A 22,111-nucleotide genomic window follows, 5' to 3' on the forward strand; every position below is an offset into this window, starting at 1 on the left:
CGCGCACGATATTACACCATCTTGATGGACCTTCATGTAATTACTAGCTGCAAGAGGAGCCAAGCCCAACCTTCTGGTTTGATTATCCTTGCCATTTCTCCAAAGACGGGGCGAGTCATCCACAAAGCCAAAGCCCGTCTGATGTGATGAACACATCCCACCCAGAGCGAATGGTGCAGCATTGATTGTGGGTTACGCGGCGAGGGGAAAGAAAGTTAAACAGAGTAGTTGCATCAATCACTTTGATTGGCTGGCTCCTCAAAATAACCAAGCATCCCATGCTGCTTTCTATTCTTTTTGTCATGTTGTGGTCCTCTGATAGAGCTGGTTCCTTGACGAAACAGTCTTATTCTTCAGGATCTGCTGTCAAGCTAGAGAAGCTTGGGAAGTCTGGATCCTTCAGTTTGGGATGCTTTGGGTCATTGTCACTTCAGACAGAGCTTCATGCCGGGGAGGTGTAACAATCTTGACTGGTGTATACTTCGAGTTACCTGCCGGGGAAACCCTGCTCAGTTAGCCAAAACTCTGGGTAAGTGTTTGGTTTCGTCCGTTGGTGATATCGCAGCACTGCTTACTTAGACCAAGCTTATCTTGCATCCAGCCCGACATTTTGTTTACAACAAGTGCCGACGCTTTGCTCAACGTGGAACACTGCCGTCCGGTATTCTTTCTAGAATACTTCGAAGCTTGAATGCCCATTTCCCACGCAAAACCTAACTCAAGCTATCAACATGCGTCGAATCACACGCCGAAGAGGAGCTTGTCAGGCTTGCAGGTCGCGGAAAGTCCGCTGTATGTATTCAGCCTTACTAGCATTGTCAGCTCATCATGACATTTTTCAGGTGATGGAGCCGACCCGTGTCTTAATTGTGAGGTGAGAATAGGTTGCCCATACTGTACAACTCAGGCCTAAACTAATAACTATCAGCGAAACGGGCAGGCTTGCTACTATCCGCCGTTAGCTCCTCGGCCGAGACGAACAAGCGCACCGGGAGCAACCAACAGAACTGCCCCCACTATCCGAAGACTAGGAATCAATACCGACCAGAACTGCTCCGTATACGATGCTTGGCAACAAATGCCCTGTGATACAAATCTTTTGACGCCGAACTCAACAGAAGGAACTGCGAATAACGGTGGAAAGGTCGATGGTGAAGACTTCAGCTGTATGCTCCAACTGTCGCTCCCGGAGGCTTACCCGGATTTGGGGCATGATGGGCGGTTGAACCTGATGGATCTACCATTGCCGGGAGAAGACGAGCTCATGGAGCTGCTGGACACGACGGCATCTGACTGTAATTCCAGCAGTGGGTTCAAATTCGATTTCACTACTTCAAACACAGAGCAGTTCCCGCAGTCGCCAATTACTGCTCCGTCATTACCGAATGATGGCCAACCTCGCACCAGGCCGGAAACTACGAGCCCTCCAGACTATAATACAGTAGGTGAAGTGGAATACGATTACTACAAGAACGCCAATGACTTAGACACCGCGCAGTTATTCGACTTTGACGAAGCAACGGAAAATCCACCACCTGCTTTCAACCCGAAAGACAAATTGCCGGCTACGAATAATGGTACAGTGCACGTCGACTTTTCCGCCGCAAATATCTATGGCCTTCCTGAATTCATCTCTCAGGGAGGCAGGGATATCCAAAGAAATCAGACGATGAAGATTGTGAACGGTCTACGGCGAGTTCTGTGCGAGAGTCCAGTGGTGTCAAGCGAGGATGGACCACTTGATAGGACGAAAAAGTTTCCCGAGACCGACAACGCCCTTTCACGATACTGCGATGGTAAGCATTGTCCCACTCTTAAGCCAACCGAGTGGAGATAGCTGACACAATCAAAATAGCATGCTTTGAAGATTGCTGCCCGTGAGTAGTTATACGGGGGGGACGAGACGACCCGAATTGCCCAAAACTAACATTACTTTAACTCGAATAGTATTAGTGATTTCATGACGAAATCTGCAGTCGAAAGCATTATCAAGCGGTCCAGAGAACCTGAGCCCGATAAATTAGTTTCAGTCTTTGCAGAAGCCATTGTAGCTGTGGGCTTTCATACAGCTTGCCTACGAAATCGACAAACTCGAAGCGTAGAGGAGGCCTACGAAGCACAAAAACGCCTTGCAGCAGCTTTACGGCTGTATAAAGACATCCAAAACTCCCCAAGCACGTTACTGAAGTTTCAGGTCACGCTAGTCATGGTAATTACGATTCAATCTTCAACGGATTCACCACAAAGATGGCTGTAGACCCTAACTTAAACAACAGGCAGTGATTGCATACGTATGCGAGGAGTCTTTGATCTGGGAGAAAATCACTGCAGCAGTGTGTTGTGCGCGTGACCTTCGTCTCGTTCACGCGGCAAGAGGCCAGCAAACGAGCATTAGCGATCAGGATCAGGAGCTGGCCCAACGGGGAGTTTGGTTTCTCTACAGCCTCGAGACCGATTACGCTATCCACCATGGGATGCTCCCAGTGAGTCTACCAATTCCGTGATCTTGGCCAAGGCACCTACTGACATGCTGGTAAAGATACTAGATCTGGGATGGGGGATCCAATTTCCATCGTTTGACAAAGGAGACGACATGATTGCCGCGTCATACACCTTCTCCGAGCTTCTACACTCGGTACTGAAATTTCAGTACAGCCCAAGAGCACTAAACAAGTCCGCATCAGCATATGATCGTCGCGATCGACTGCAAGCCAGCTGCCATGTTCTCAATGAATGGCTCAGTGGCCTGCCGGCACCTCTCAACGAGGCGAATGATGCCAAGGTACTCCAAAGTATTAAGGACGACTGGCAGCTACGGAAGGCATTCCGTGTTTTCTGCATGTATCATCGGGCTGTGTTTTTCATCCATTGTCCGTGGATAACACCAATCGCTACAGATGACGCGGATGTGTCCGGTGTTGCCGAGCAGACCAGGGAGAGGTGTGTCGAGCGTTGTGTCGAGTCGGCATTTGCCGTTGTTAAGCTGGCAAATAGTGGAATATTTTGGGAAAAGGGATTTGAAAGGTACGTTATGTCACCGCAATTGAGACAGAGTTGCTGACGTTGCACGTGGAAAGGGATATTGGATCATCTAGCATGAAATGGGGCAATATGGGACAGCTTCTCTTAGTATCACTTTGCTTCATTGTTTACTACCTCGTCAACGGAGAGAAGGCGAATCGCAAGACAGCAATGCCTTACTTGGCTATTTGTGGAGGTTTGTTTGGGAGATTGAGTTTGGATATTGATGAGGGTTCTTTGATGGATCATTATCTAGAGCTCATCCAAGTGGTGCGGGCAAGTTGATATATTTCGAAGAACTCATAGCACCTCATAGCGAGAGCGAGGGAGACATCAGACCCATGACGCCTTTTCAAACAGCAGTCTTAGTCGAAAAGGACAAAGCTGCAGGCTTAAACTGCGTACAATGCTCAAGTGTCACTCAAGGTTCAGGGGCGGCCCGCTCAGCTAGCCGATTGGTAACCTGTGGCCTGACAAGACAATCTTGGCTCTTGGCACGAACTGACCCAGCTGTTGGGGAGGAAACATCGGCAAGGCCTAGCGGCAAGTAAGTCTCCTGGGCGGTCGTATTTACCCGCGGGCGAATGGTATTTTCCTAAAAATGGGGAACATGATCACGAATTGATGCCGGCGGGCGGAAAATCAAACAAAGTTCATTGATCTATAGGCGTTTGCAACGAGAGTTGATTTAGACTTTCAACTTGACAAAGTATGATTGCCGCCACTGTGGGGCCAGCGGGTGGGGTGATCCTTGTTACTCTTCAACCGAAGTTCCATTCTAACTAGGGCTATTTGGACCATTGTGGGTACTAAAGTAGACATCAAGGATAGAAAACATAGATGGCAGAGTCTCTATCTTAGAAGTTCACATCCTCCTTCCTCCGCCTGACAAGGACCTTGGTGGTGGGGTTTGCAAGCATAGAAAACCCAAACTCCAGAGGATTAGTGTTGGCGTTTTCCGCCAGCTTGATATCGTACTTGAGCAACAGGTGGCACATGACCAGCTTCACCGTATTGGCGCCGAAGAAGCGGCCAGGACAAGCGTGAATGCCGAGGCCAAAACCTAAGTGTTCAGGCGAAGTGCTGACCAGCTGGGATGTCTTTTCCCCTTGCTCAGAAGCTTCCCGCAGTCTCAGAAAACGGTATCCATCATAGGTTCGCGGGTTCTCATAGATCTTCGGGTCCCACATTTTTCCCGCATTGATAGCAATGCCAGAATCTTGGGGAAGAAATGTGCCATCTTTGAGGCGGACGTCTTCCACGACTCTGCGTCCAAGACCCACTGCAAAATTTGTTAGTTGAGGCTAATGAGAATGGCGAAAAAATGCCCCAAGAATACGCAATAAGATAAGTAGTTGATCAAAGGACAGGAGAAACGCACCAGCTGCGACAGGCTTAAGACGCAAAGTTTCCTTAAGAACACTGTCAAGGAGCTTCGTATTGTAGAGACTCGTAGGCCGCCACTGCCCATCTCCGATAACAGACCGGATCTCGTTCCTTAGGGGCTCGAACATCTCTGGGTTCTTACAAAGATCCATGATGCTCTGGGACATGAGATCGTTGCTGGTCAGAATGGCAGAAATACTGAGGGCCAACTGTTGATCGGCAGGATCATAGTCAACGCTCATTCTTTTCGCTGCCGTCTCGTACCAGTCCAAAGCATCATGATACTCTAAGCTTGGATCTGCTGCCTTCTGTACACGGCGCTTCTCTAGAATAGGCGCGATGATTTGCCGCGCTTCAACTAGCATAGCGCGAACTTCACGGCATTCCGGGAGAAACCAGTGAACGGTGCGATAGAGAAACACAGGCCAACGCCGTAAGACTTTGGCGGCATTTGTTGCTTTGTTGGTGTAATTCACTGTGATTTTCAGCCAGTCGCGGTTTCGGCACAGCTCTGGGCCAAGAAAAATGACAGAGGACACTCGGGCAACAATTCGAATGATTACATCGCCAAGGAGAACCTCGTGCCATTCTGAAGAGAGGGAGAAGCCATTAGAGTTTGATGCTCTCGTGCGTGGTCCATGGTGATCACAACTTACCTTCGTCATCGGTTAAAATATCACTTAGAGCAGCGTTTGCCTCATCAGACAACGGCTTGTTCAGCTTGGCTAGAGATATGTTGGAATTAATAAAAGAAAATCAGCATCAGTGTAAGTTCTAGATAACATACCAATACCAGTAGGCGTTAGATTCCATTTGATGACATTGTGCAGGATTTCAGTTCCGAGGGCAATGTATGGCTCGAACCCTGGGATGCCAGCTTGCCAGTACTACAAGAACGGCGCAAAAGTCAACAATTGAGCTCCAAGCAATAAGCTCGATTTACCGCTCGTCATACCTGGAGTAAGAACTTCGTTGAGTCGAAACGAGCATCGTTTCGAACCTCTGGCATGACGCTGTGATTGAGAATAATCACCCCGCCGCCAAGGCCGGTGTTGACTCTGAAAGGCTTTCCACCAAATTCTTTCAAGCCCCGGGCCAACATCGCCCTTCCGCTCATGAGATATTCATTTTTCGAGGCATTTATAACTGGGAACGCTGACAGCTTGTTTTTGCGCAGCGAAACGGTCATCACTGAGGCTAGCAAGATGATAGCCATCAGATAAGGCACATAGCTGCTGGTTTCCATCGAGCTTGGCAGGCCGAAATTGGCCAAGTCGACCCATGATGGCCGGGGAGGACTGAGGGTGGTCTGCGTGTTGGTATTGAGATAACTGGCCATCGTTGATAGATTGAAGCGTCGCTTTCTCACTGTGAAACACTAGGAGGCGTACGCGGGTGATTGATTCCGGACTTTGTTCAACTAACATGAGCTCTACGCGGGTGGGACGGTGGAGGGCCCAAACTAACGACCCCTTCAACATTCAGCTCACCCCATACTTTCTTCCATGGCGATTCGCATTTTTGGAGCCCAACGCGCTTCCCTTCATGTTCGGCTCCGAACCACCGGCGTCTTACCATTTTTCCGTCTAGCCCCCGGATCGAAAGGTAAAGTTGACTGGGATACTTCGGTCCGAGTGGGCGGAGCCGGGGTTGCATGAGGGAGTTCGCGAGTCAACGCACGGTGCTGTCGGGCCAGGGATAGCGTCGCGCCGTGGTCCCGTTTATGGTTTCATGAAGGAGTTTCCGAAACCTTATGCCACCTAATGCCACCAGCCCCTTTGTTCCAGACTTTCCGGGCATTGTGTCCATTTGCCTTTTCGGAGCTGGAAGAACAAGGAACCCTTTGAGTTACGGTAAGCAACTTTGTAGGAAAAGACTTCTGGTTAGACACTGGGAGGCAGGTGAAATGTCTCTACGAACCACAATCTGCTATTCTCAGTAAGGCTTTGCAAAATGGACAAAGGCCTGAGTCGCTCATTCTTGGACCGGCACAGGCCGTCGATGCTGGTGCTGGCATCCCAACTCTCTGCCGCGGCACTAAACGGCTTTGCCAAGTTTTTCGAGACGGGCGAAGACCCCGTACACCCATTCCAAGTTCTATTCGTCCGGTTTCTCATCACGGGCACAGCATGCACTGTCTACCTCTGGTTCACGAAAGCTCCAAAGTTCCCGTTAGGATTGCCAGAATTGAGGTGGCTACTAGCTCTGAGGGCAGCGGCCGGCGTTTTCGGAGCCTTTGGCTTCTACTGTAAGATAAACTATCGCATCGTGACATGAGCTTTTGGTGAGGTGACCTTGTTAACATGTTACCTACTAGTTTCCATCATGTACCTTAAGCTTAGTGAAGCAACGGCCTTGAACTTCCTTGGTCCGTTCACTGCCATGATCTTGATTCGATACCTAGACTATGGCACGTTCGAAGTGATTGATCGGATCGGGGCCTTTGTCGCGCTCGTTGGTGTGATCCTCGTCGTCCAGCCAGACGCGCTATTTGGCTCTAAGCCAACATTTGCAACCGCTGCTCAGTTTATTGCCGACAGTACCCCGAAAGGCAGAATGATGGGCTTCGGGTTTGGGTTGATCAGTGTGTGTGGTGGAGCGGTAAGTGAGCGATGATTTACTCGTGAGAATCTTACTGAATGTCTCCACAGGTGGCGCTGACGGCGATCCGCTCCATCGGTACACGCGAACACCCTTTGATGAGTATCATGTACTTCGCTTGGACGATTGTCATTGTTTCCACAGTGGCATTTCTCCTGATGGATAGCGTTCATCTCACAACGACAGTTCTGTCGTGGGTAAAGTTGATACCTCTTGGCATCTTCGGTTTTATAATGGTTAGTATACAAAATCCTGGCAAGTATACTGTTACACGTTCTTGAATAACACTACGTGCGTTTCTAGGAGTTTCTCCTCACTGCAGGCATAGCCAATGACGTCTCATCAGCTGCTACCATCATGATTTACTCTCAAGTCGGATGGGCGTTGTTACTGGATTGGATTGTATTCCATTCTCAAGTTAATTTGTTGACCTTGATTGGAATAGGCGGCGTCGTAACCAGCTTGATCGTTGTCTCTTCAGCAAAGGAGTGGAAATGGCTACGAAAAGGTCGATATGAGGTAGTAGAGCAAGATTCCCTTGATGAAAGAGAACCCGACGAAAGAGAGCTAGATGAAGAAGTAGTAGAGATGAGACCAAACAGCTCCATAGCATGATACATACTTGTAGACTTCGGAAATAGCGATTTATAAAGGTTCTAAACATGTTTCCTCTCGATACCGATTCAATTTGGTGTGAAGTCGCAACTCGTGTGGAATGCTGAGGCGTCTATGCACGTCAATACCAGCTTCCACCTCTACTGAAAGAGTCGGGCTTCAGGTATGATTGAAGAGGTTATAAAGTCTGACAGTTGTGTTTTCATAGCGGTTGCGAATTCTGGACTGGAAACAAGACGTACAGTCTCTTTGAATTTCTTATGACCTAACTATAAAGCTAGCCTAATGAAGACAACGATGTTGCCACCCTCGAGAATCGCACCCTTGCACAAAGGTCTGATGACAATTTACTCTAATCACACGGATGAAATGACTTCCTCGATGATCTTCTCAGCGAGATGCATTAAAGAAGTACACTGCGTGACTTCCATAGAAGTCAAACCAATGTGAAATTGTTGATGAATCCAGTCCACTAACTCGATCGAAATGATGGAGTCCAAACCAATCGAGGTCAAATTCTCAGTAAGGGGGAAATCCTCAACTGGCCTCAGCATAAGGTGACTGAGAGTGGCACTGATGAAGCCAGCGAGGCTCGTGACTGTCGCGCTGTCTCGGAGAGTAGCGGGATCTGATCTGGCGAGCGAGATGAATGTCTCGGCCTCATCATTCTCCTTAGCCTCTCCAGGGCTTGCGACATTCGACTTGTGAAAATAATGAGACTGAGCGAAGCGAACATCTCTCTTCCAGTTGACACGATTAGAGGGGTCAGAAAGGGGCTTCTCAGAGAGTCCTCCAAGACAGAAGCTGCTGTACGGCCCTCCGGAGGAATTAGCCACAGCGATGGCCGCAGAGTCGAGAACGTCCTGCTCCTTCAAGAAGAAGAAGCCACCATTCCTGAAGCCCTCATAGAGATCGTCCCGCTCGAGGAGGTATCCGACGTCACCAACCACACCAAGATCGATGATGGAGGCTGGAAGACCAAGGTGATGGCGGTATTCAACAAAAGCGTCAAGGTAGGTATTGGCCGCACTGTAGTTGGCTTGGCCATAGTAACCAGTGTGCCCACCACCAGAGCCGAAGATGACGAAAAAGTCCAACGGAATGTTCGCATCCAGAAGTGCTTGATGTACGTTCCAGGTACCACGGACCCTAGGATCAACTACTCCACTCCACTCCTCCCAAGTCATATCAGCAGTGGAGTTGTCCTTGAGAATGAGAGATAGTTGCATCACTCCGGCGACGGGCTTGGGAGCTTCATTGATTGCCTTGAGAACGTCATCGGCATTGCTGACGTCTCCGGAAACTGTCTTTATAACGGAGCCAGGATAGCTCTCGAGCTCTTTAACGAAGGGCTCGTTATCAGCACTGCCAGCGGATCTCGACAGGAAGACGAGGTTGCGAGCTCCATGCTCGAGAAGCCAAGTGGCCACAGATCGACCAAGGCCGCCAAACCCACCGATAAGAAGGTACGAGACGTCTTCCCGAAACATGGGAGCTTCTTTCGTTGATGGAAGCGTCTTGCTAATTTCAGGCTCGGAGAAGCCGAACCAGTACATGCGAGGGATTTGAACCTTGCCGTCCACGATGGCGTAGTCAAAGTCCGCATCCAACTCTCCGCCTTTGCGACGATTTGGCAGGCTCTGAACAATATTGAATAGAGCTTTGGAAATGCCATTTCCTGATCTTGAAATATCATCGACTTCGACAAGAGTAATGTCCGCCTTGTTCTCCATGCGAACGGTCCTGGCAGTGCCCTGGATCATGGCTGGCTCGGCATCCTTGCAAACGCCATGAACAGTAGGGATGACCCAAATGAGAGAACCGCGCAAGTTGCATAGACTGTCCATGAAAGGTCGGAATGTCTCGGCGCTCAGATTGTAAATTGTGTTTCCAGTAAGATCCAGGAGTGAGATGACGAGAGACCCATCTGCAGGAACTGTGTGCTGGTGGGAGACTTGCACAGTAAACCCCTTGGACTCGAATTGTGACTTGACGCCATTGGCTAGGTCATTGCCTTCCTTCGAGTCGTATGCCAGAATGGTGACGTTTGTGCTCTTTTCCATCTTGACACGCTTCACTGGCTCAGCGAGTATCAAACCAGTCGATGTCTGTGAATGAAGGACGTAGCCAAGGCTGTTCAGTCTCTGGCTGATCCTTTCACTATTGGAGGTTTCGCCGGTTGCAATGCCGTCGTTGTGAATGACCAGTCGACTTCCAGCAGTCTGAAGTGATTTGAGCTCTGTCAAATCATCAAGCAAGTAGCGGTCGTCCGACAACAAGGTCGAAAGCGACAAGAGGACAATGTCAGTCGTGTTGCACATGCAAAGTTGCTCGAGATCAACGACCGAGACGCTATCACATTCTAGAGTCGCAACAGACTCTGTGACTTGTTCAACTTGCTCTTCAGAGGTGCACACATAGGTGTATTCGGAGTAAAGTCGCTTGTGATGGGTAGGTTGCAGAGCATTAAGAGCAAGTCGAGTAATGTCGGTTGATCCAGATCCAATCTCCAAGACCTTCGAGTCCGGAGACTTGAAGCCGAGGAGAGAAATTGCTTCGGTAATGTCTTTGGCAAAGGTTGAGTTGGTGATCCCAACTTCTGCAAGGGAGTCCAGCATGGTAATGTCCTCTCGCCATTCAAAGGTGCTTCCAAGGAGAACTTCTTCGCGCTTGGCGACAGGTAGCTCAGAGTAGGAGAGGCCTTCCAGATACACCGTGGGACGACCTTCATCTGTGTAGATTGCAGCGTTCGCGTTCATGCCTTTAGCATCCTCCTGTATACTGCCATAAGCTCTCATACAGAGGTCCTGGTTCCCGAGCACACCCAGCCGCGAGATGAAAGTAGGGAGCAGGATGCTGTCCAGGCGCCGCTTTTGGCCATGCGTCTGCGCCACGAGGTTAATCTGAAGCATTTGATCCAAGAGCGTCGGATGAGCAGCATAGTGCGTTGTGTCTTCAAAGTCATACACTGTCGCTGTGGCTTCCCTGTTGACTGTGTTCGCGGTGATCTGCTCAAGCCCTTGGAAGGCGGTCTGCCAGTCAATGCCAACGGCCTTTACGGCCCTGTACCAGCCCTCAGCGTCGATCTCGCGAGCAAATTCTTGCTGGGCTTGAGAGTTTGTGATAGAGGTCTTCTCTGCCTCAGCTCCAGAACGGATGAAGCCGGAGCAGTGCGTGACCCAGGCGTATCCATCGTAGGACATGATCTTGAAGTTGTACCATTGGCCTTCATTGCTTGGCTTGTCTTCCGGAATCATGCGCGTGTAAAGTTCCATCTTCTTCTCTTTAGGAACAGTCATGCCAGTGATGATTGACATATCCCTAATGGTGTACGCATCTGAGCCACTGGCTACCTGACGCATGGCTTCTCCCGCCATTGCCACGTAGCCAGCTCCAGGGAAGACGATCTGACCATTGACGATGTGATCCATCAACCACGGAACTTCCTTGAGGTCAAGCATGTTTCGCCAGGCAGGCTCAATATCATTGCCCTCAAGAACTCTAGCACCGAGAAGCACGTGTCTGGTATGCTTTCTTTGCTTGTAACGGGAAGGATTTCGAGGTTCATCCATATAAGTCACGTCGTGGAGCCAAGGATAGGTCGGCAGGTCAGTCAAAACTCTGCCCTTGGATATGATAGTGGACATGTCGACCGGAGCTCCTTGTACAAAGAGCTCGCCAGCCAGACGGAGCATAGACAGGTTAGTGTCTTCAGCACGGCGGAGAGTGCTGATGTATTCGCAGGAAGACTCGGGTACGTTGCGAAGAATCTCACTGATGGGGCGTTGAAGAGCCGGATGGGGGCCGACCTCAACAAAGAGGTTGTTGTTGTTACTCTTCAAGATCGCCCGCATCGCCGTATTAAACAACACAGGCTGAACAAAGTTTCGTCGCCAGTAGTTGGCTCCAAACTCAGCTTCGGTCATCTCAAGACCGGTGACGCTCGAGAAGTGGGGAACTGTCGGAGCCTTGGCATCGGCGAGGTATGGCTTCAGAAGCTCCTCGTATGGCCCTGCCAAAGGCTCGATCCATGGGGAGTGGAAGGATGTCTCCAGGTTGAGAACCTTGGCCTTGACGTCGGGGTAGCGGCGCATGATCTGGTCAACGCAGTGTTGGATGCATACAGGGTCACCTGACAGCGTGGAGTTGAGGTGACTGTTCTCGCACCCGATAACCACACCTGGGATTAAGAAAGGCTCGACTTCCTTCGGGCCAAGACTGACAGCAGCCATGGTACCATGGGGAACTGTGCCATTGACCAAGAGCCAGCCACGGAAGTAGGCAACTGCCATGGCCGCTTCGGCAGAGACACTGCCAGCGGCATAGGCAGCAGCAGCCTCTCCTCCAGAATGGCCAGTAACAGCATCAGGACGAACCCCGAGGCTAGCGAGAACGTCGACCAACGCTATCTGAACGGCAGTTGCGCAAGGGTGAGAGTATCCTCGCTGGCCAACCCTGCTAGAGTCATCGTCGATACACAGCTCCTTCTCCAAGGTCCAGGTTGGCCGGTGTTCTTCAGAAAGTGACTGGAGCCAAATGTCTAGCTTCCTGATGGATCCACGGAACACCTCATTGGTTTCGATCAGAGATTTCCCCATACCAGCCCAGTGTACACCCTGTCCAGTGAAGGTAAGAATGAGCCGCCGGGCGGTGGTTGGCTTGCGCTTGAAGCTGCTCGGGTCAAAGGCGCCCTCCTCGTTGGCAATAGCATAGGCCCTGCAGCTGAGGTGGTCACGATGATGGCCCAGAGTGTAAGCAAGGTCGTCCAAATCAGCGCTCTTTGTCTCAATGTATTGCTTGTGTTGGTCCACCTGCTTTTCGAGAGAATTCAAGTGGGCAGCGGAAAATAACAAGAGTCGCTGGCCAAGAGAGCGAACGCTAACGCCGGAGTCTGAGCTGATGGAGCTGGCATCATCTTGAAGCTTTTGCCAACCCTCGTACGACTCCAGAATGACCTTGAAAACAATCAGCGGGAATTTTCGCAAGGATAAGTACAGCGATCTTACATGAGCATTGGAGCCAGCTACACCAAAAGAGTTGACACTGATACGCTCGTCTCTATCTGCAGGCCAGAAAGTTGGCTCGGTTGGAACCGAAAGCTTTGCCTCATCCCATGGAACTGTGATGATGTTAGTTTGTGATGAGCAGGCTATTTTGGATGGACTCACTCCTTGGATTGGGGTTTTCCATGTAGATGTTTGGCGGAATCACTCGGTTTTCCAACGCGAGGACTGCCTTGATGACACTTGTCAAGCCTGCCGCACCTTCTGAATGTCCGACATTGGGTTTGACCTGGTAACGTTAGAAGAAGACCTCGAGCCTGGTTTGAGTAATGGTGGACTTACAGCACCAATCATCACACCATCGTGATCCTTCCAGATCCGAGCGACTGCTGCCACCTCAAGCGGGTCACCAGTAGGAGTACCAGTGCCATGGCACTCGAAGAAGGCCGTCTTGTTGAATGGTAGACCGGCCTTCTCGTAAGTCTTTCGAATCAAGGCCTCTTGCAAGTAAGTGTTTGGACTCATGATACCGTTGGATCGACCATCATTGTTGGTGCCGCTTGCTCTAAGGATGGCTCTGACTGGGTTACCGTCTCTTAGAGCATCGCTTAGTCTCTTGACGTAGACAGCATTGACGGCTTCACCGCGGCCGTACCCATCGGCAAGCAGATCGAAGGTTTTACATTTGCCGCTGGGAGACAAGACACCGGTTTCTGTGAAGACAATAGATGTGATGACTGATGTGATGAGGTTGCATCCAAGAGCCATTGCCGACTTGCAGGTTCCGTTTTGAACGGCTTCAGCAGCTAGGTGTAGAGCGACCATGGATGAGGAGCACCCAGTCTTGACAAGCATACTTGAAGGATGTTAGTCTTTCCGAAGCTTTACTCACATAGGATATGCTACTGACCTCGGGCCAGTCCAGCCATACTCATATGACACACGGTTAGGCTGTAAGAAGTCGAGGTAGCCAGATCCTCGGTATAGGCCAGAAGCGTGCGGGTCCATGGACAAGTCATCTTGCCAATCTGATGAGAAGTTGCCGACGTAACAGCCAATTTCTTGGCCGCGCCAGTTAGTCTCGCCGGCATTGTCCAGACATTCGCGCGCGATCTCTAGCAGTTGTCTTTGCATGGGGTCCATGCGCTCGATTTCCTTCTCACCACATGTGAAGTAAGAGGCATCAAACTTTGTAAGGTCATTATCGGCTTGGCTGAACATGTAAGCCTCTTTGTTTTGAACGGTTCCCCATTTCGCAACAGGACTGTAGAAGCCTTCGCTGTTCCATCTCTCTTTAGGGATGGGGATGAGACCGCTTTGCTTATTCATCATCAGGTTCCAGAAGTCTTCTGTGTTCTTCACGCCACCGGGAAGCCTCACGGCCATTCCCACGATGGCGATTGGGTTGGAGGTGTCCATCTCGGATGAAGGCGTGGCGGCGCCCGACTTTGGTGACATTGTTTGAATTTTGGTACCGAACTGATGGTAAAAGCCCGCAAACGCCTGCTGAGTGAGAGTCAAATGCCAGCCTAGTAAAGGATATCGTGTAGTTTTGGCTGTGTATTATGGTTTGGGTTACAAGGCCAACCAAATTAGTTCGACGCTAATGTAGAGCATCTTAACAAGAGATGAACAAGGTCGCGACGGAGTTGATTTCGGTATTCCAGAAGACTTCCACTATGTTGCCACAATGGTTGAGTCCGAGGTTTGCGAAAGTCTATTGCTCGAATTCCGAGAACCATACTGTTTCCGTCTAATGTGATTGGCTGCAAGAATCGACTTGCGAACACCTCATGAGGGCCCGGTCCTTGCACAATCTGCGGTCCGAGATGGATTATAGCATCAAGTTCATCACTCCGAGAGACATCGGCCACTGAATTAGGCAAGTTACTTGGATAGACGGAATTCAATTCCCACTTCATTAGGGCATGTACCTGAGTGTCATGTAACGTTCGCGCCAGCAGAGGGAGATTCAACCTATAGCTCTCCTACAGCGCTGCCACAGCCGAAAATTCGGCATCACTCATCAGCGCACATCTTGGGCCACGATGGCTTCCACTCTCCCAGACAACATGAAGACTATCATCATTGAAGGTCGTGGTAAGGCGGCAATAGCCACTGCGCCTATTCCCCAGCTACGAGATGGATACATCCTCGTTAAAACTACTGCTGTCGCCATCAATCCATCTGACTGGAAGCACATTGACTTCATGTGGGTTGGCAATCCCACTGGAACGCGACCAGGCCTCGAATATTCAGGCGTTGTCGTCGAAGTCGGCAGTGGAGTGGACAAGGACTTCAAAGTTGGCGACAGAGTATTTGGGATTGTTAATGGCTCGTAAGTGATATGTTTCTTCCTGCCACTGGGGCCATCATAATAAAGAATGTTTCTGACCTTCTGACAGGAACATGAGACAGAAGGAAGACGGTGCATTTGCAGAGTATCTTATTGCAAAGGCGAGCCTGCAGATGAAGATACCTGATCATGTTGATGACACTGAGGCGGCGGCAATTACGTCTGGCCTAGTAGCGGTGGTTGGTGCTTGATCCTTGCTCGCTACTCACGTATCCTCGCTAAAATCAGATGTAGGGCCAAGGACTTTACCAGTCTCTAGCACTGCCGCTACCTACCAAGCCGTCACCAGAGCCTATCCCCCTAATGATTTACGGCGGAAGCACTGCGTCGGGAATCATGGGCATTCAATTTGCCAGAATGTCCAACTGCACAGTCATCGTGACTTGTTCGCCCAAGAACTTCGACTACATGAAGGCTTTGGGGGCTGACTTCTGCGTTGACTACAAAGCAGAGGACTGTGCAGAGCAAGTTAAGAGTTTCACGAAGGGAAGGTTGAGGTACGCCTGGGACTGCATTGCGACAGCCCAATCTGCACGGATATGCGCCGCGGCGATGTCGGTGCGAGGCGGGCACTACAGCAGCCTGTTATACTTGGTTCCCTCCATCGTCAAGAAGATTAATCCAAAGATCGAATGCTCTACAACCTTGGGGTACACGATTCTAGGAGAGACAATAGAGAAGGAGACCGTCATTGAGCCTAGACATGACGACTACGAGTTTGGGAAGATGTTCTGGGGTGTAAGTGAGAAGCTGTTGCAGGAAGACAAATTTCGGCCTGCTAGGCAAATTGTTAATGAAGGCGGCGATGGATTACAGGGTGTTCTTCATGGCATCCAGTACCTGAAGCAAGGAAACGTGAGTGCTGGCAAGTTGGTATACACGATTGCATCATAGATATGTACACGTAGATTCAATATCAGACTTCATTTTGGCCAATTATGTAGTATCGTGAGAATGATGCCTCGATTTCCGAAGAAAGGTTTCTGAAACTGACCAGCAGAAGTCTGGACAGTGAGGTAGTCTTCACTCTTTGCACCGAGTTCATCAACTCTTTGAGGCATGAGCTATGGAGAGTGAGTGGTCGATTAGGGAGGCGATCACTGACTCGCGCATTAAGCCGCCTGAAGTAACTCTCGCTAAGTCCTGCGACGCCCTGCCGAAATCCGACCCAATGCGGTCCGTCAACTCGGAACCGATTGAGCCACTCACCTATCAGTGTTGCTCCGGACTCGGGAACCTCTAGGTAGTCAGTCAAGACTCCGGGTAATCCGAGAGGTAGCGGCGAACCTAGATTGTACAGGAATATCAAGACAGACCCAAGCAACTCACTTCTTGGGGGTAGGCCTCACCTACGCTTCCACGCGGAATCATAGTGCAACAGGTCGTGCTTTATCCCAGTTCGCTTCGATAGAGGCATCGACAACAGAGTAGAATACGTACATCGCGTTGTCAATAGCATTCAGATGAATAAAATAGACCCTGTTTTTGTTTTAGGAGGTATCTAATTGAACGCAGAATATTGAAGGGAATAATATAATAGAATAGAAGCCGACGTGGGAGAGTTGACACCGGAAAACTAAGCCGCGCGTATTAGCTACACCCGTACAAACTCTCCAACGCTACCCTTGATCAAAACCCGTCACCTTGTTACTCTCTACATTCGACGTTTGTGTGGAAACAGTTCTACCAGCTAAGGTAGTTTAAATAGTACCGTATTAATCGTATTGACGGGGATTACGTAGAATTTATCTTACTATTGCACGTACTTTTAGTGATGAAATTGCGACTCACTTGTTCGAGGCACCCAGAAGCGGTTCGACACGAGTAAGTGACCTCCGAGCCGGACCGGTGGTCCTCCCTCCCCACATGAGTGATGGATTGACAGCTCCGGTACTGAATCGTCGTGCTTATGATCACTCTCGTACTACTTGCCCCGGTTGAAAGCAGCGCCATATCAAGGACACAACAGTCCAATCCTCCTCATCAAAGTCGCAGTCATGATTCAGAGTCAATCAGCACCAGACGGCAGAATGCTGGCCGTGGAATCCTTCAAAGAAACGAGAGATAGTACGGACAGGATTGTCACCGACTGCGGATTTGCGGGCTATTATGAAAACGTCCATTCTCGACAAAAATTGTTTATCGTCCAGCTGATCATAAAATCATTTCAAAAATTGCGATGCGATATTGCGCGTACGAAGCCAGGACAGAAGCTGAGACCGATTAAATGCACCGCTGCCGTACAGAAACAGCTCGACTTCTGCTATGAAATGCTTTCAGATGCAGGACTTGTGCGCCGAGAAGGAGATTCATACATCAGGACAGATGCACCCATCCCAACTGGAAATTCAAAAGACGCCCTTCAACAGATGCTCAATGACTTTCCGACATATACATCTCTGAACAAGCTTGTGGCTCACGCCGGCAACAACCTCGCCGAGATCTATGTGGGCCGCACCGATGGCGTCCGATCGATTTTTGGATCTCCGGAGGGGCGCGAGTATCTTGAAGACATCTACGGTGCGGCGCATCCGAGCAAGGCCTTTCACAAGCTCATGGAAGACTTCATGACCCGCTTCACTAAGACCGTCACCGTCCCCCACGACTCTCAGCTCAATATCCTAGAGCTCGGAGCTGGAACAGGGGGCACAGCCAAATGGCTCGCCCCGTTGCTCGCTAAATCGAAAGTTCCTGTCGAATACACTTTCACCGATCTGGCACACGGCTTCATTGCTCAGGCTGCGCGAAAGTTCCAAGAATACCCCTTCATGAACTATCGAACACAGGACATCGAGAAGCCACCACCTGTAGACCTCGCAGGCACTCAAGACATAGTCATCGCTGTAAACGCAGTTCACGCAACCCCCGACATGGTAAGGTCACTTACCAATACGCGGCAATTCTTACGACCTGGCGGGTTTGCACTGGTGATGGAGGTGCAGGAGCGTTTGTGTTGGGCTGACTTTGTGTTTGGGCTGTTTGAGGGATGGTGGTTGTTCAGCGACGGGAGAAAGCATGCAACGGCTGACGAGACGGTATGGCGAGATGCTTTCAAGGCATCTGGATTCGATCATGTTGATTGGACTACGGGGGAGTTGAGGGATTCTGGCCTGCAGAGAGTTTTCCTGGCAACGGTGGCCGAATAGCTCGTGATTGTAATCCTTGGTACAGTGCCTGTAACTTCGGTTTCGGTTGCACATGACGAATCCTTCGTCTTTATGCCTGGTACACCAAGTCTAATGAGATCAGATCACGCCACTTGATAGCCGACCTAACCGCGGATTCTATTGTCACATACTTGTGATATTGTAAAGAAATAGAGGTGATCAGACTGAATTACCGGAAATAGATCTCCACGTCTAATAGAAAGCATGGCTATAATCGAGGCGGAAACCCCGTGAAACATCCGCAATGAGGTTTTGAGGCTACTCGTAACCTAAAGCGAGGCTGTAATAGACGTTCGACTCTGCGGCTAACTGGCAACTAGTAGGCAGAAATTTTCCACGTGGTTTGTTAATAATCAGGTATAAAGGTTTCTGTCTAGGAGTTTAGGAGCGAGTATGATTTCGCCTAATTGCACCTCTGAGGGGATACTTTCCTGCATGCTGCCCCGGAAACACTCAAAGTGGAAAACTCTGTTCCAAATGGGGAGCGTAAGACACGTCTTTACGGATACAAGAGTCACACTTGTAGCAGCGGAAAAAAGGCAACTCTATTCGGGTGGCGGCACGATCCTCGCCGCTTGCTCGTGTCTATCTTACGTCTGTTGGTCGAGACGAAGCAGATGGGGAGAGAACATCTAGGATGAGCTGAAGTATCGTGAGTCGTGATGTGGGGGCTTCGTCGCAACTTCGGGTGAGAAGGAAAGTTTCGGGGTACTTTTGCTTTTCCCCGACGATGCTATAATTTGTATGAGGCTTCAGGGTTGTTGATAGTTTGAACCTACATGGCAATCCATGTTGAAAAACAATACGCGGAATCCCTAGATTGAATACCAAGTAAGTATGTCACTGTTGAACTTTCCGCTGCCCTGGCTGGCCAAGATTTCGTATGCGTTGATTCAGTTGGTTTGTCAAATCGCTGAGAACAATCGCTGGCAACATCTCAAACCCCAAGGATGACTACTGAGAAGCAGGTCGAAATTGGCGCCGAGCGGCAGGATGAAGATGGCGATATCGTTGTGGACTGGAATGGGGAGGAAGACGAAAATAAGCCAATGAACTGGTCAACAACTCGAAAATGCATCAACGTAGGACTTGTCAGTGTCTTGACCTTTATCGCGTAAGTCAATCCAGGTGCCTACACGGAACGGAAACGAAGATAAAAGAAACTAGCTAACTGTGAATGATGTGGCTCGATAGGTCCATTGCCTCCGCCATGTGTGCACCTGGAGTTCCGGACATGATGGCCGAATTCCATAGCGACAGCAAAGTCCTCTCCTCCTTCATCGTATCTATCTTTGTTCTAGGATATGCTATTGGGCCAATGTGAGTTCTTTTGGCCTCCAGGTATTGAAGCTTGTCATGGTAATCAACCAATTCTTGCCAGCTTTTTTGCTCCTCTATCCGAGCTATATGGGAGACTACCCATTTACCACAGTTCAAATGTTCTGTTCACTCTCTTTAGTGCCCTAAGCGCCGTATCACCAAATTTGCCAGCCCTCATTATCTTCCGTTTTCTCTCTGGCGCCTCGGGTGCAGCTCCCCTAGCTATCGGTGGTGGCACCATAGCTGATCTCATCCGACCTGAGCGGCGAGGCTTGGTGGTCAGCGTTTACTTTGTCGGTCCCATCCTTGGGCCAGCACTTGGACCTGTCGCGGCCGGCTATATCTCACAAGATTTAGGCTGGCGATGGATCTTCTGGGTCACTGCGATCCCTGTGAGTGCTTGTTGCGTACCGTGATTTCTTTTGCTAAACAAGAACCACAGTCCGGGGCCTTTACGTTAATTTGCTTCCTCTGTTTGCGGGAGACGTATCCTCCAAGACTGCTACATCAGCGTGCAGTGACATTGAGAAAAGCTCATCCTGAAAGCATTTCCGTAGCGCTGGGTGAAAAGTCGGCGTTGAGTCCAAGTACACTCCTTTTAAACGCACTAGTGCGGCCTGTCAAGATGTTTTTCTTGAGCCCAATTGTGCTTGTTCTCTCCAGCATACTTGCTTTAGCATACGGATACATGGTGGGTATCACGGAATATCTACTTAATGAGGCGTGAAACTGACGGCAGGTAGTACATACTCTTGACAACATTCACTCCAGTCTTCACTTCGGAGTACGGCTTTTCGTTGGGCACAGTCGGTTTAGTTTACCTTGGGCTAGGCGTAGGCTTCAGTGCTGGAGCGGTTTGTAACGCAATCTTCAACGACCGCATGGCTAATAAACGAACGGCACGCAACGATGGACATCGTGAGCCTGAATTCCGACTTCCGATCATGGCCAGGTCGATTCTGCTTACACCTTTGGGGCTGTTCTTCTACGGCTGGACTGCGCAGTACAAGTTGCACTGGATACTCCCCATCATTGGTTCTGCACTTCTTGGAGCCGGACTGATCCTGATTATGGTGGGTCTAACTAAATCTTCTCATGTTACCTTCCAGACACTAACTGAGCGCCCAGATGCCGCTGCACACATATTTGATTGACGCGTTTACGAAGTACGCTGCTTCTGCGATAGCGGCATCTACAATTTTCCGCTGTATTGTTGGTGCATTCCTACCACTCGCAGGCGAGTCATTGTTCAACCGGCTCGGACTTGGATGGGGAAGTAGTCTATTAGGGTTCGTCTCACTTTTGCTCTGCCCAGTTCCATGGCTACTTCAAAGATATGGTCAGGCAGCTAGAGAGAGATTTGCTGTCACGTTTTAGACCACTACAAGCCAGATGAACCTAGGTAGTGAAATCAGTTACCAGGTAATAGAAGGACGGTGCATCCTATTCGAGTACATGTCTTATTCAGCCACCAAGAATCGTTCTGCTACTATTAGTGTGTAAGACATCTGTCAACTCTCGTTCACAAAAGAAGTGGTATGAGTTATGAATCCATTTTCGGGATTGAACATGTTTCCTTTGTGTTTATCTGTGTTGATCTGATTGCACCACAAGTACGCTGCCTTAAAGTGGCTATGGCTTTGACCTAATTAAAGACTTCCTGGCGAGATGCCCTGTGACACGAAGGTCTCACCACTCGCTTACCCTCTCTAGTGACCTATCCTCTGCTAGAGTCACACATGGTGTGTACTCGATGTCAAGATGTGAGTTGATGGCAAACGGGTCTTCGACGTGCATGTTGATCAACACGTGATCGGCGCAGTGTGTCGAGTGATTCCAGTTAATAGCATAGGCCGGAACTGTCGTTTTCCATCGTGCGGCGCTGCTGAGAATCTTCCATGTTGCGACGCAATGCCAGCGATGAAGATCCATAGACACCCATTTGATGTCTTGCGTGCCCTCCATAACCTGCGGTAAAGCGACCGGCCTTGTGGCGTTTTGGTCTTCAAAGAACTCCCACGGCCATACGTGCTCAAATTCGTCGATAAGCTCGGGAGAAGAGCATTGCGTCGGCATCCAGTGGAGCAGAACGTCATCGTAGATGCAACCTGCTGCGTGGGCTTCGACGGGCGTGGTTCCGCAGGCTGAAGAAGGCTCCCAGGCGCGAAAGGTCTGTCCACCGTCGACGACGCTCCATTCTGGAACGATGGTAGACATCTTCGTGGGTGAGTCTATGAAGTATGCCGCCAAAGCAAATGAAAAGACCAAGATAGCTCCAGATATGGAGTAGCCAATTCCTTGGAAGATCTTCCTCCAAGGGAATCGTCTTGGATAATGATTTAACACTTGCTTGGATGCGATTTCTTCCAGTATGTCGTCATCATAGCTGCTGGACTGAGAGGACAAGAGCCTCTCCTCCGCTTCGTTGCTATGCTCCGTGGTGGTTGACATTGTTTAGTACTGAGATAGAAAAGTCGCGTAAAAACAGTAGAGTGGTGTTTATTACGTTGCTTCACATGTGGCAGTTGTACAAGAAGACATTGACAGCCTCTATCCCAAGAGTATAGCTTTTCCCGATGACTACAGGATATGTGAGATGGGCTTGCTTGACTGAGAGTTCTGCCTTCCAGATTTTGCAACAA

General features: G+C 49.8%; 5 protein-coding genes across 5 annotated transcripts; 2 read left to right on the forward strand and 3 right to left on the reverse strand.

Annotated features, from left to right (window-relative positions):
- Nucleotides 1-3,878: 3,878 nt before the first annotated feature.
- Nucleotides 3,879-5,416, reverse strand: N0V96_009916 (uncharacterized protein; the record flags this gene model as incomplete). Its single annotated transcript, XM_065758782.1, has 5 exons — nt 3,879-4,303; nt 4,403-4,780; nt 5,064-5,132; nt 5,195-5,294; nt 5,363-5,416. 5 exons carry the CDS (start codon nt 5,414-5,416, stop codon nt 3,879-3,881), a joined length of 1,026 nt encoding a protein of 341 aa, XP_065612549.1.
- A 2,563-nt stretch (nt 5,417-7,979) lies between these two features.
- On the reverse strand, nt 7,980-14,084 carry N0V96_009917 (uncharacterized protein; the record flags this gene model as incomplete). Its single annotated transcript, XM_053197387.2, has 5 exons — nt 7,980-12,578; nt 12,630-12,742; nt 12,792-12,915; nt 12,969-13,482; nt 13,537-14,084. The coding sequence occupies 5 exons, from the start codon at nt 14,082-14,084 to the stop codon at nt 7,980-7,982; spliced, it is 5,898 nt and encodes a 1,965-aa protein (XP_053045265.2).
- Nucleotides 14,085-14,698: 614 nt separating this feature from the next.
- On the forward strand, nt 14,699-15,876 carry N0V96_009918 (uncharacterized protein; the record flags this gene model as incomplete). The annotated part of the gene is made up of 3 exons (XM_053197386.2): nt 14,699-14,964; nt 15,032-15,161; nt 15,217-15,876. The coding sequence occupies 3 exons, from the start codon at nt 14,699-14,701 to the stop codon at nt 15,874-15,876; spliced, it is 1,056 nt and encodes a 351-aa protein (XP_053045264.2).
- A 1,475-nt stretch (nt 15,877-17,351) lies between these two features.
- On the forward strand, nt 17,352-18,128 carry N0V96_009919 (uncharacterized protein; the record flags this gene model as incomplete). Its single annotated transcript, XM_053197385.2, has 1 exon — nt 17,352-18,128. The coding sequence occupies one exon, from the start codon at nt 17,352-17,354 to the stop codon at nt 18,126-18,128; it is 777 nt and encodes a 258-aa protein (XP_053045263.2).
- A 3,030-nt stretch (nt 18,129-21,158) lies between these two features.
- On the reverse strand, nt 21,159-21,686 carry N0V96_009920 (uncharacterized protein; the record flags this gene model as incomplete). The annotated part of the gene is made up of 1 exon (XM_053197384.2): nt 21,159-21,686. One exon carries the CDS (start codon nt 21,684-21,686, stop codon nt 21,159-21,161), a length of 528 nt encoding a protein of 175 aa, XP_053045262.2.
- Nucleotides 21,687-22,111: the final 425 nt, after the last annotated feature.

The sequence above is a fragment of the Colletotrichum fioriniae genome, assembly GCF_027942845.1.
Source record: "Colletotrichum fioriniae strain IMI 355084 chromosome Unknown scaffold_13, whole genome shotgun sequence".
Taxonomy (NCBI): Eukaryota; Fungi; Ascomycota; class Sordariomycetes; order Glomerellales; family Glomerellaceae; genus Colletotrichum; species Colletotrichum fioriniae.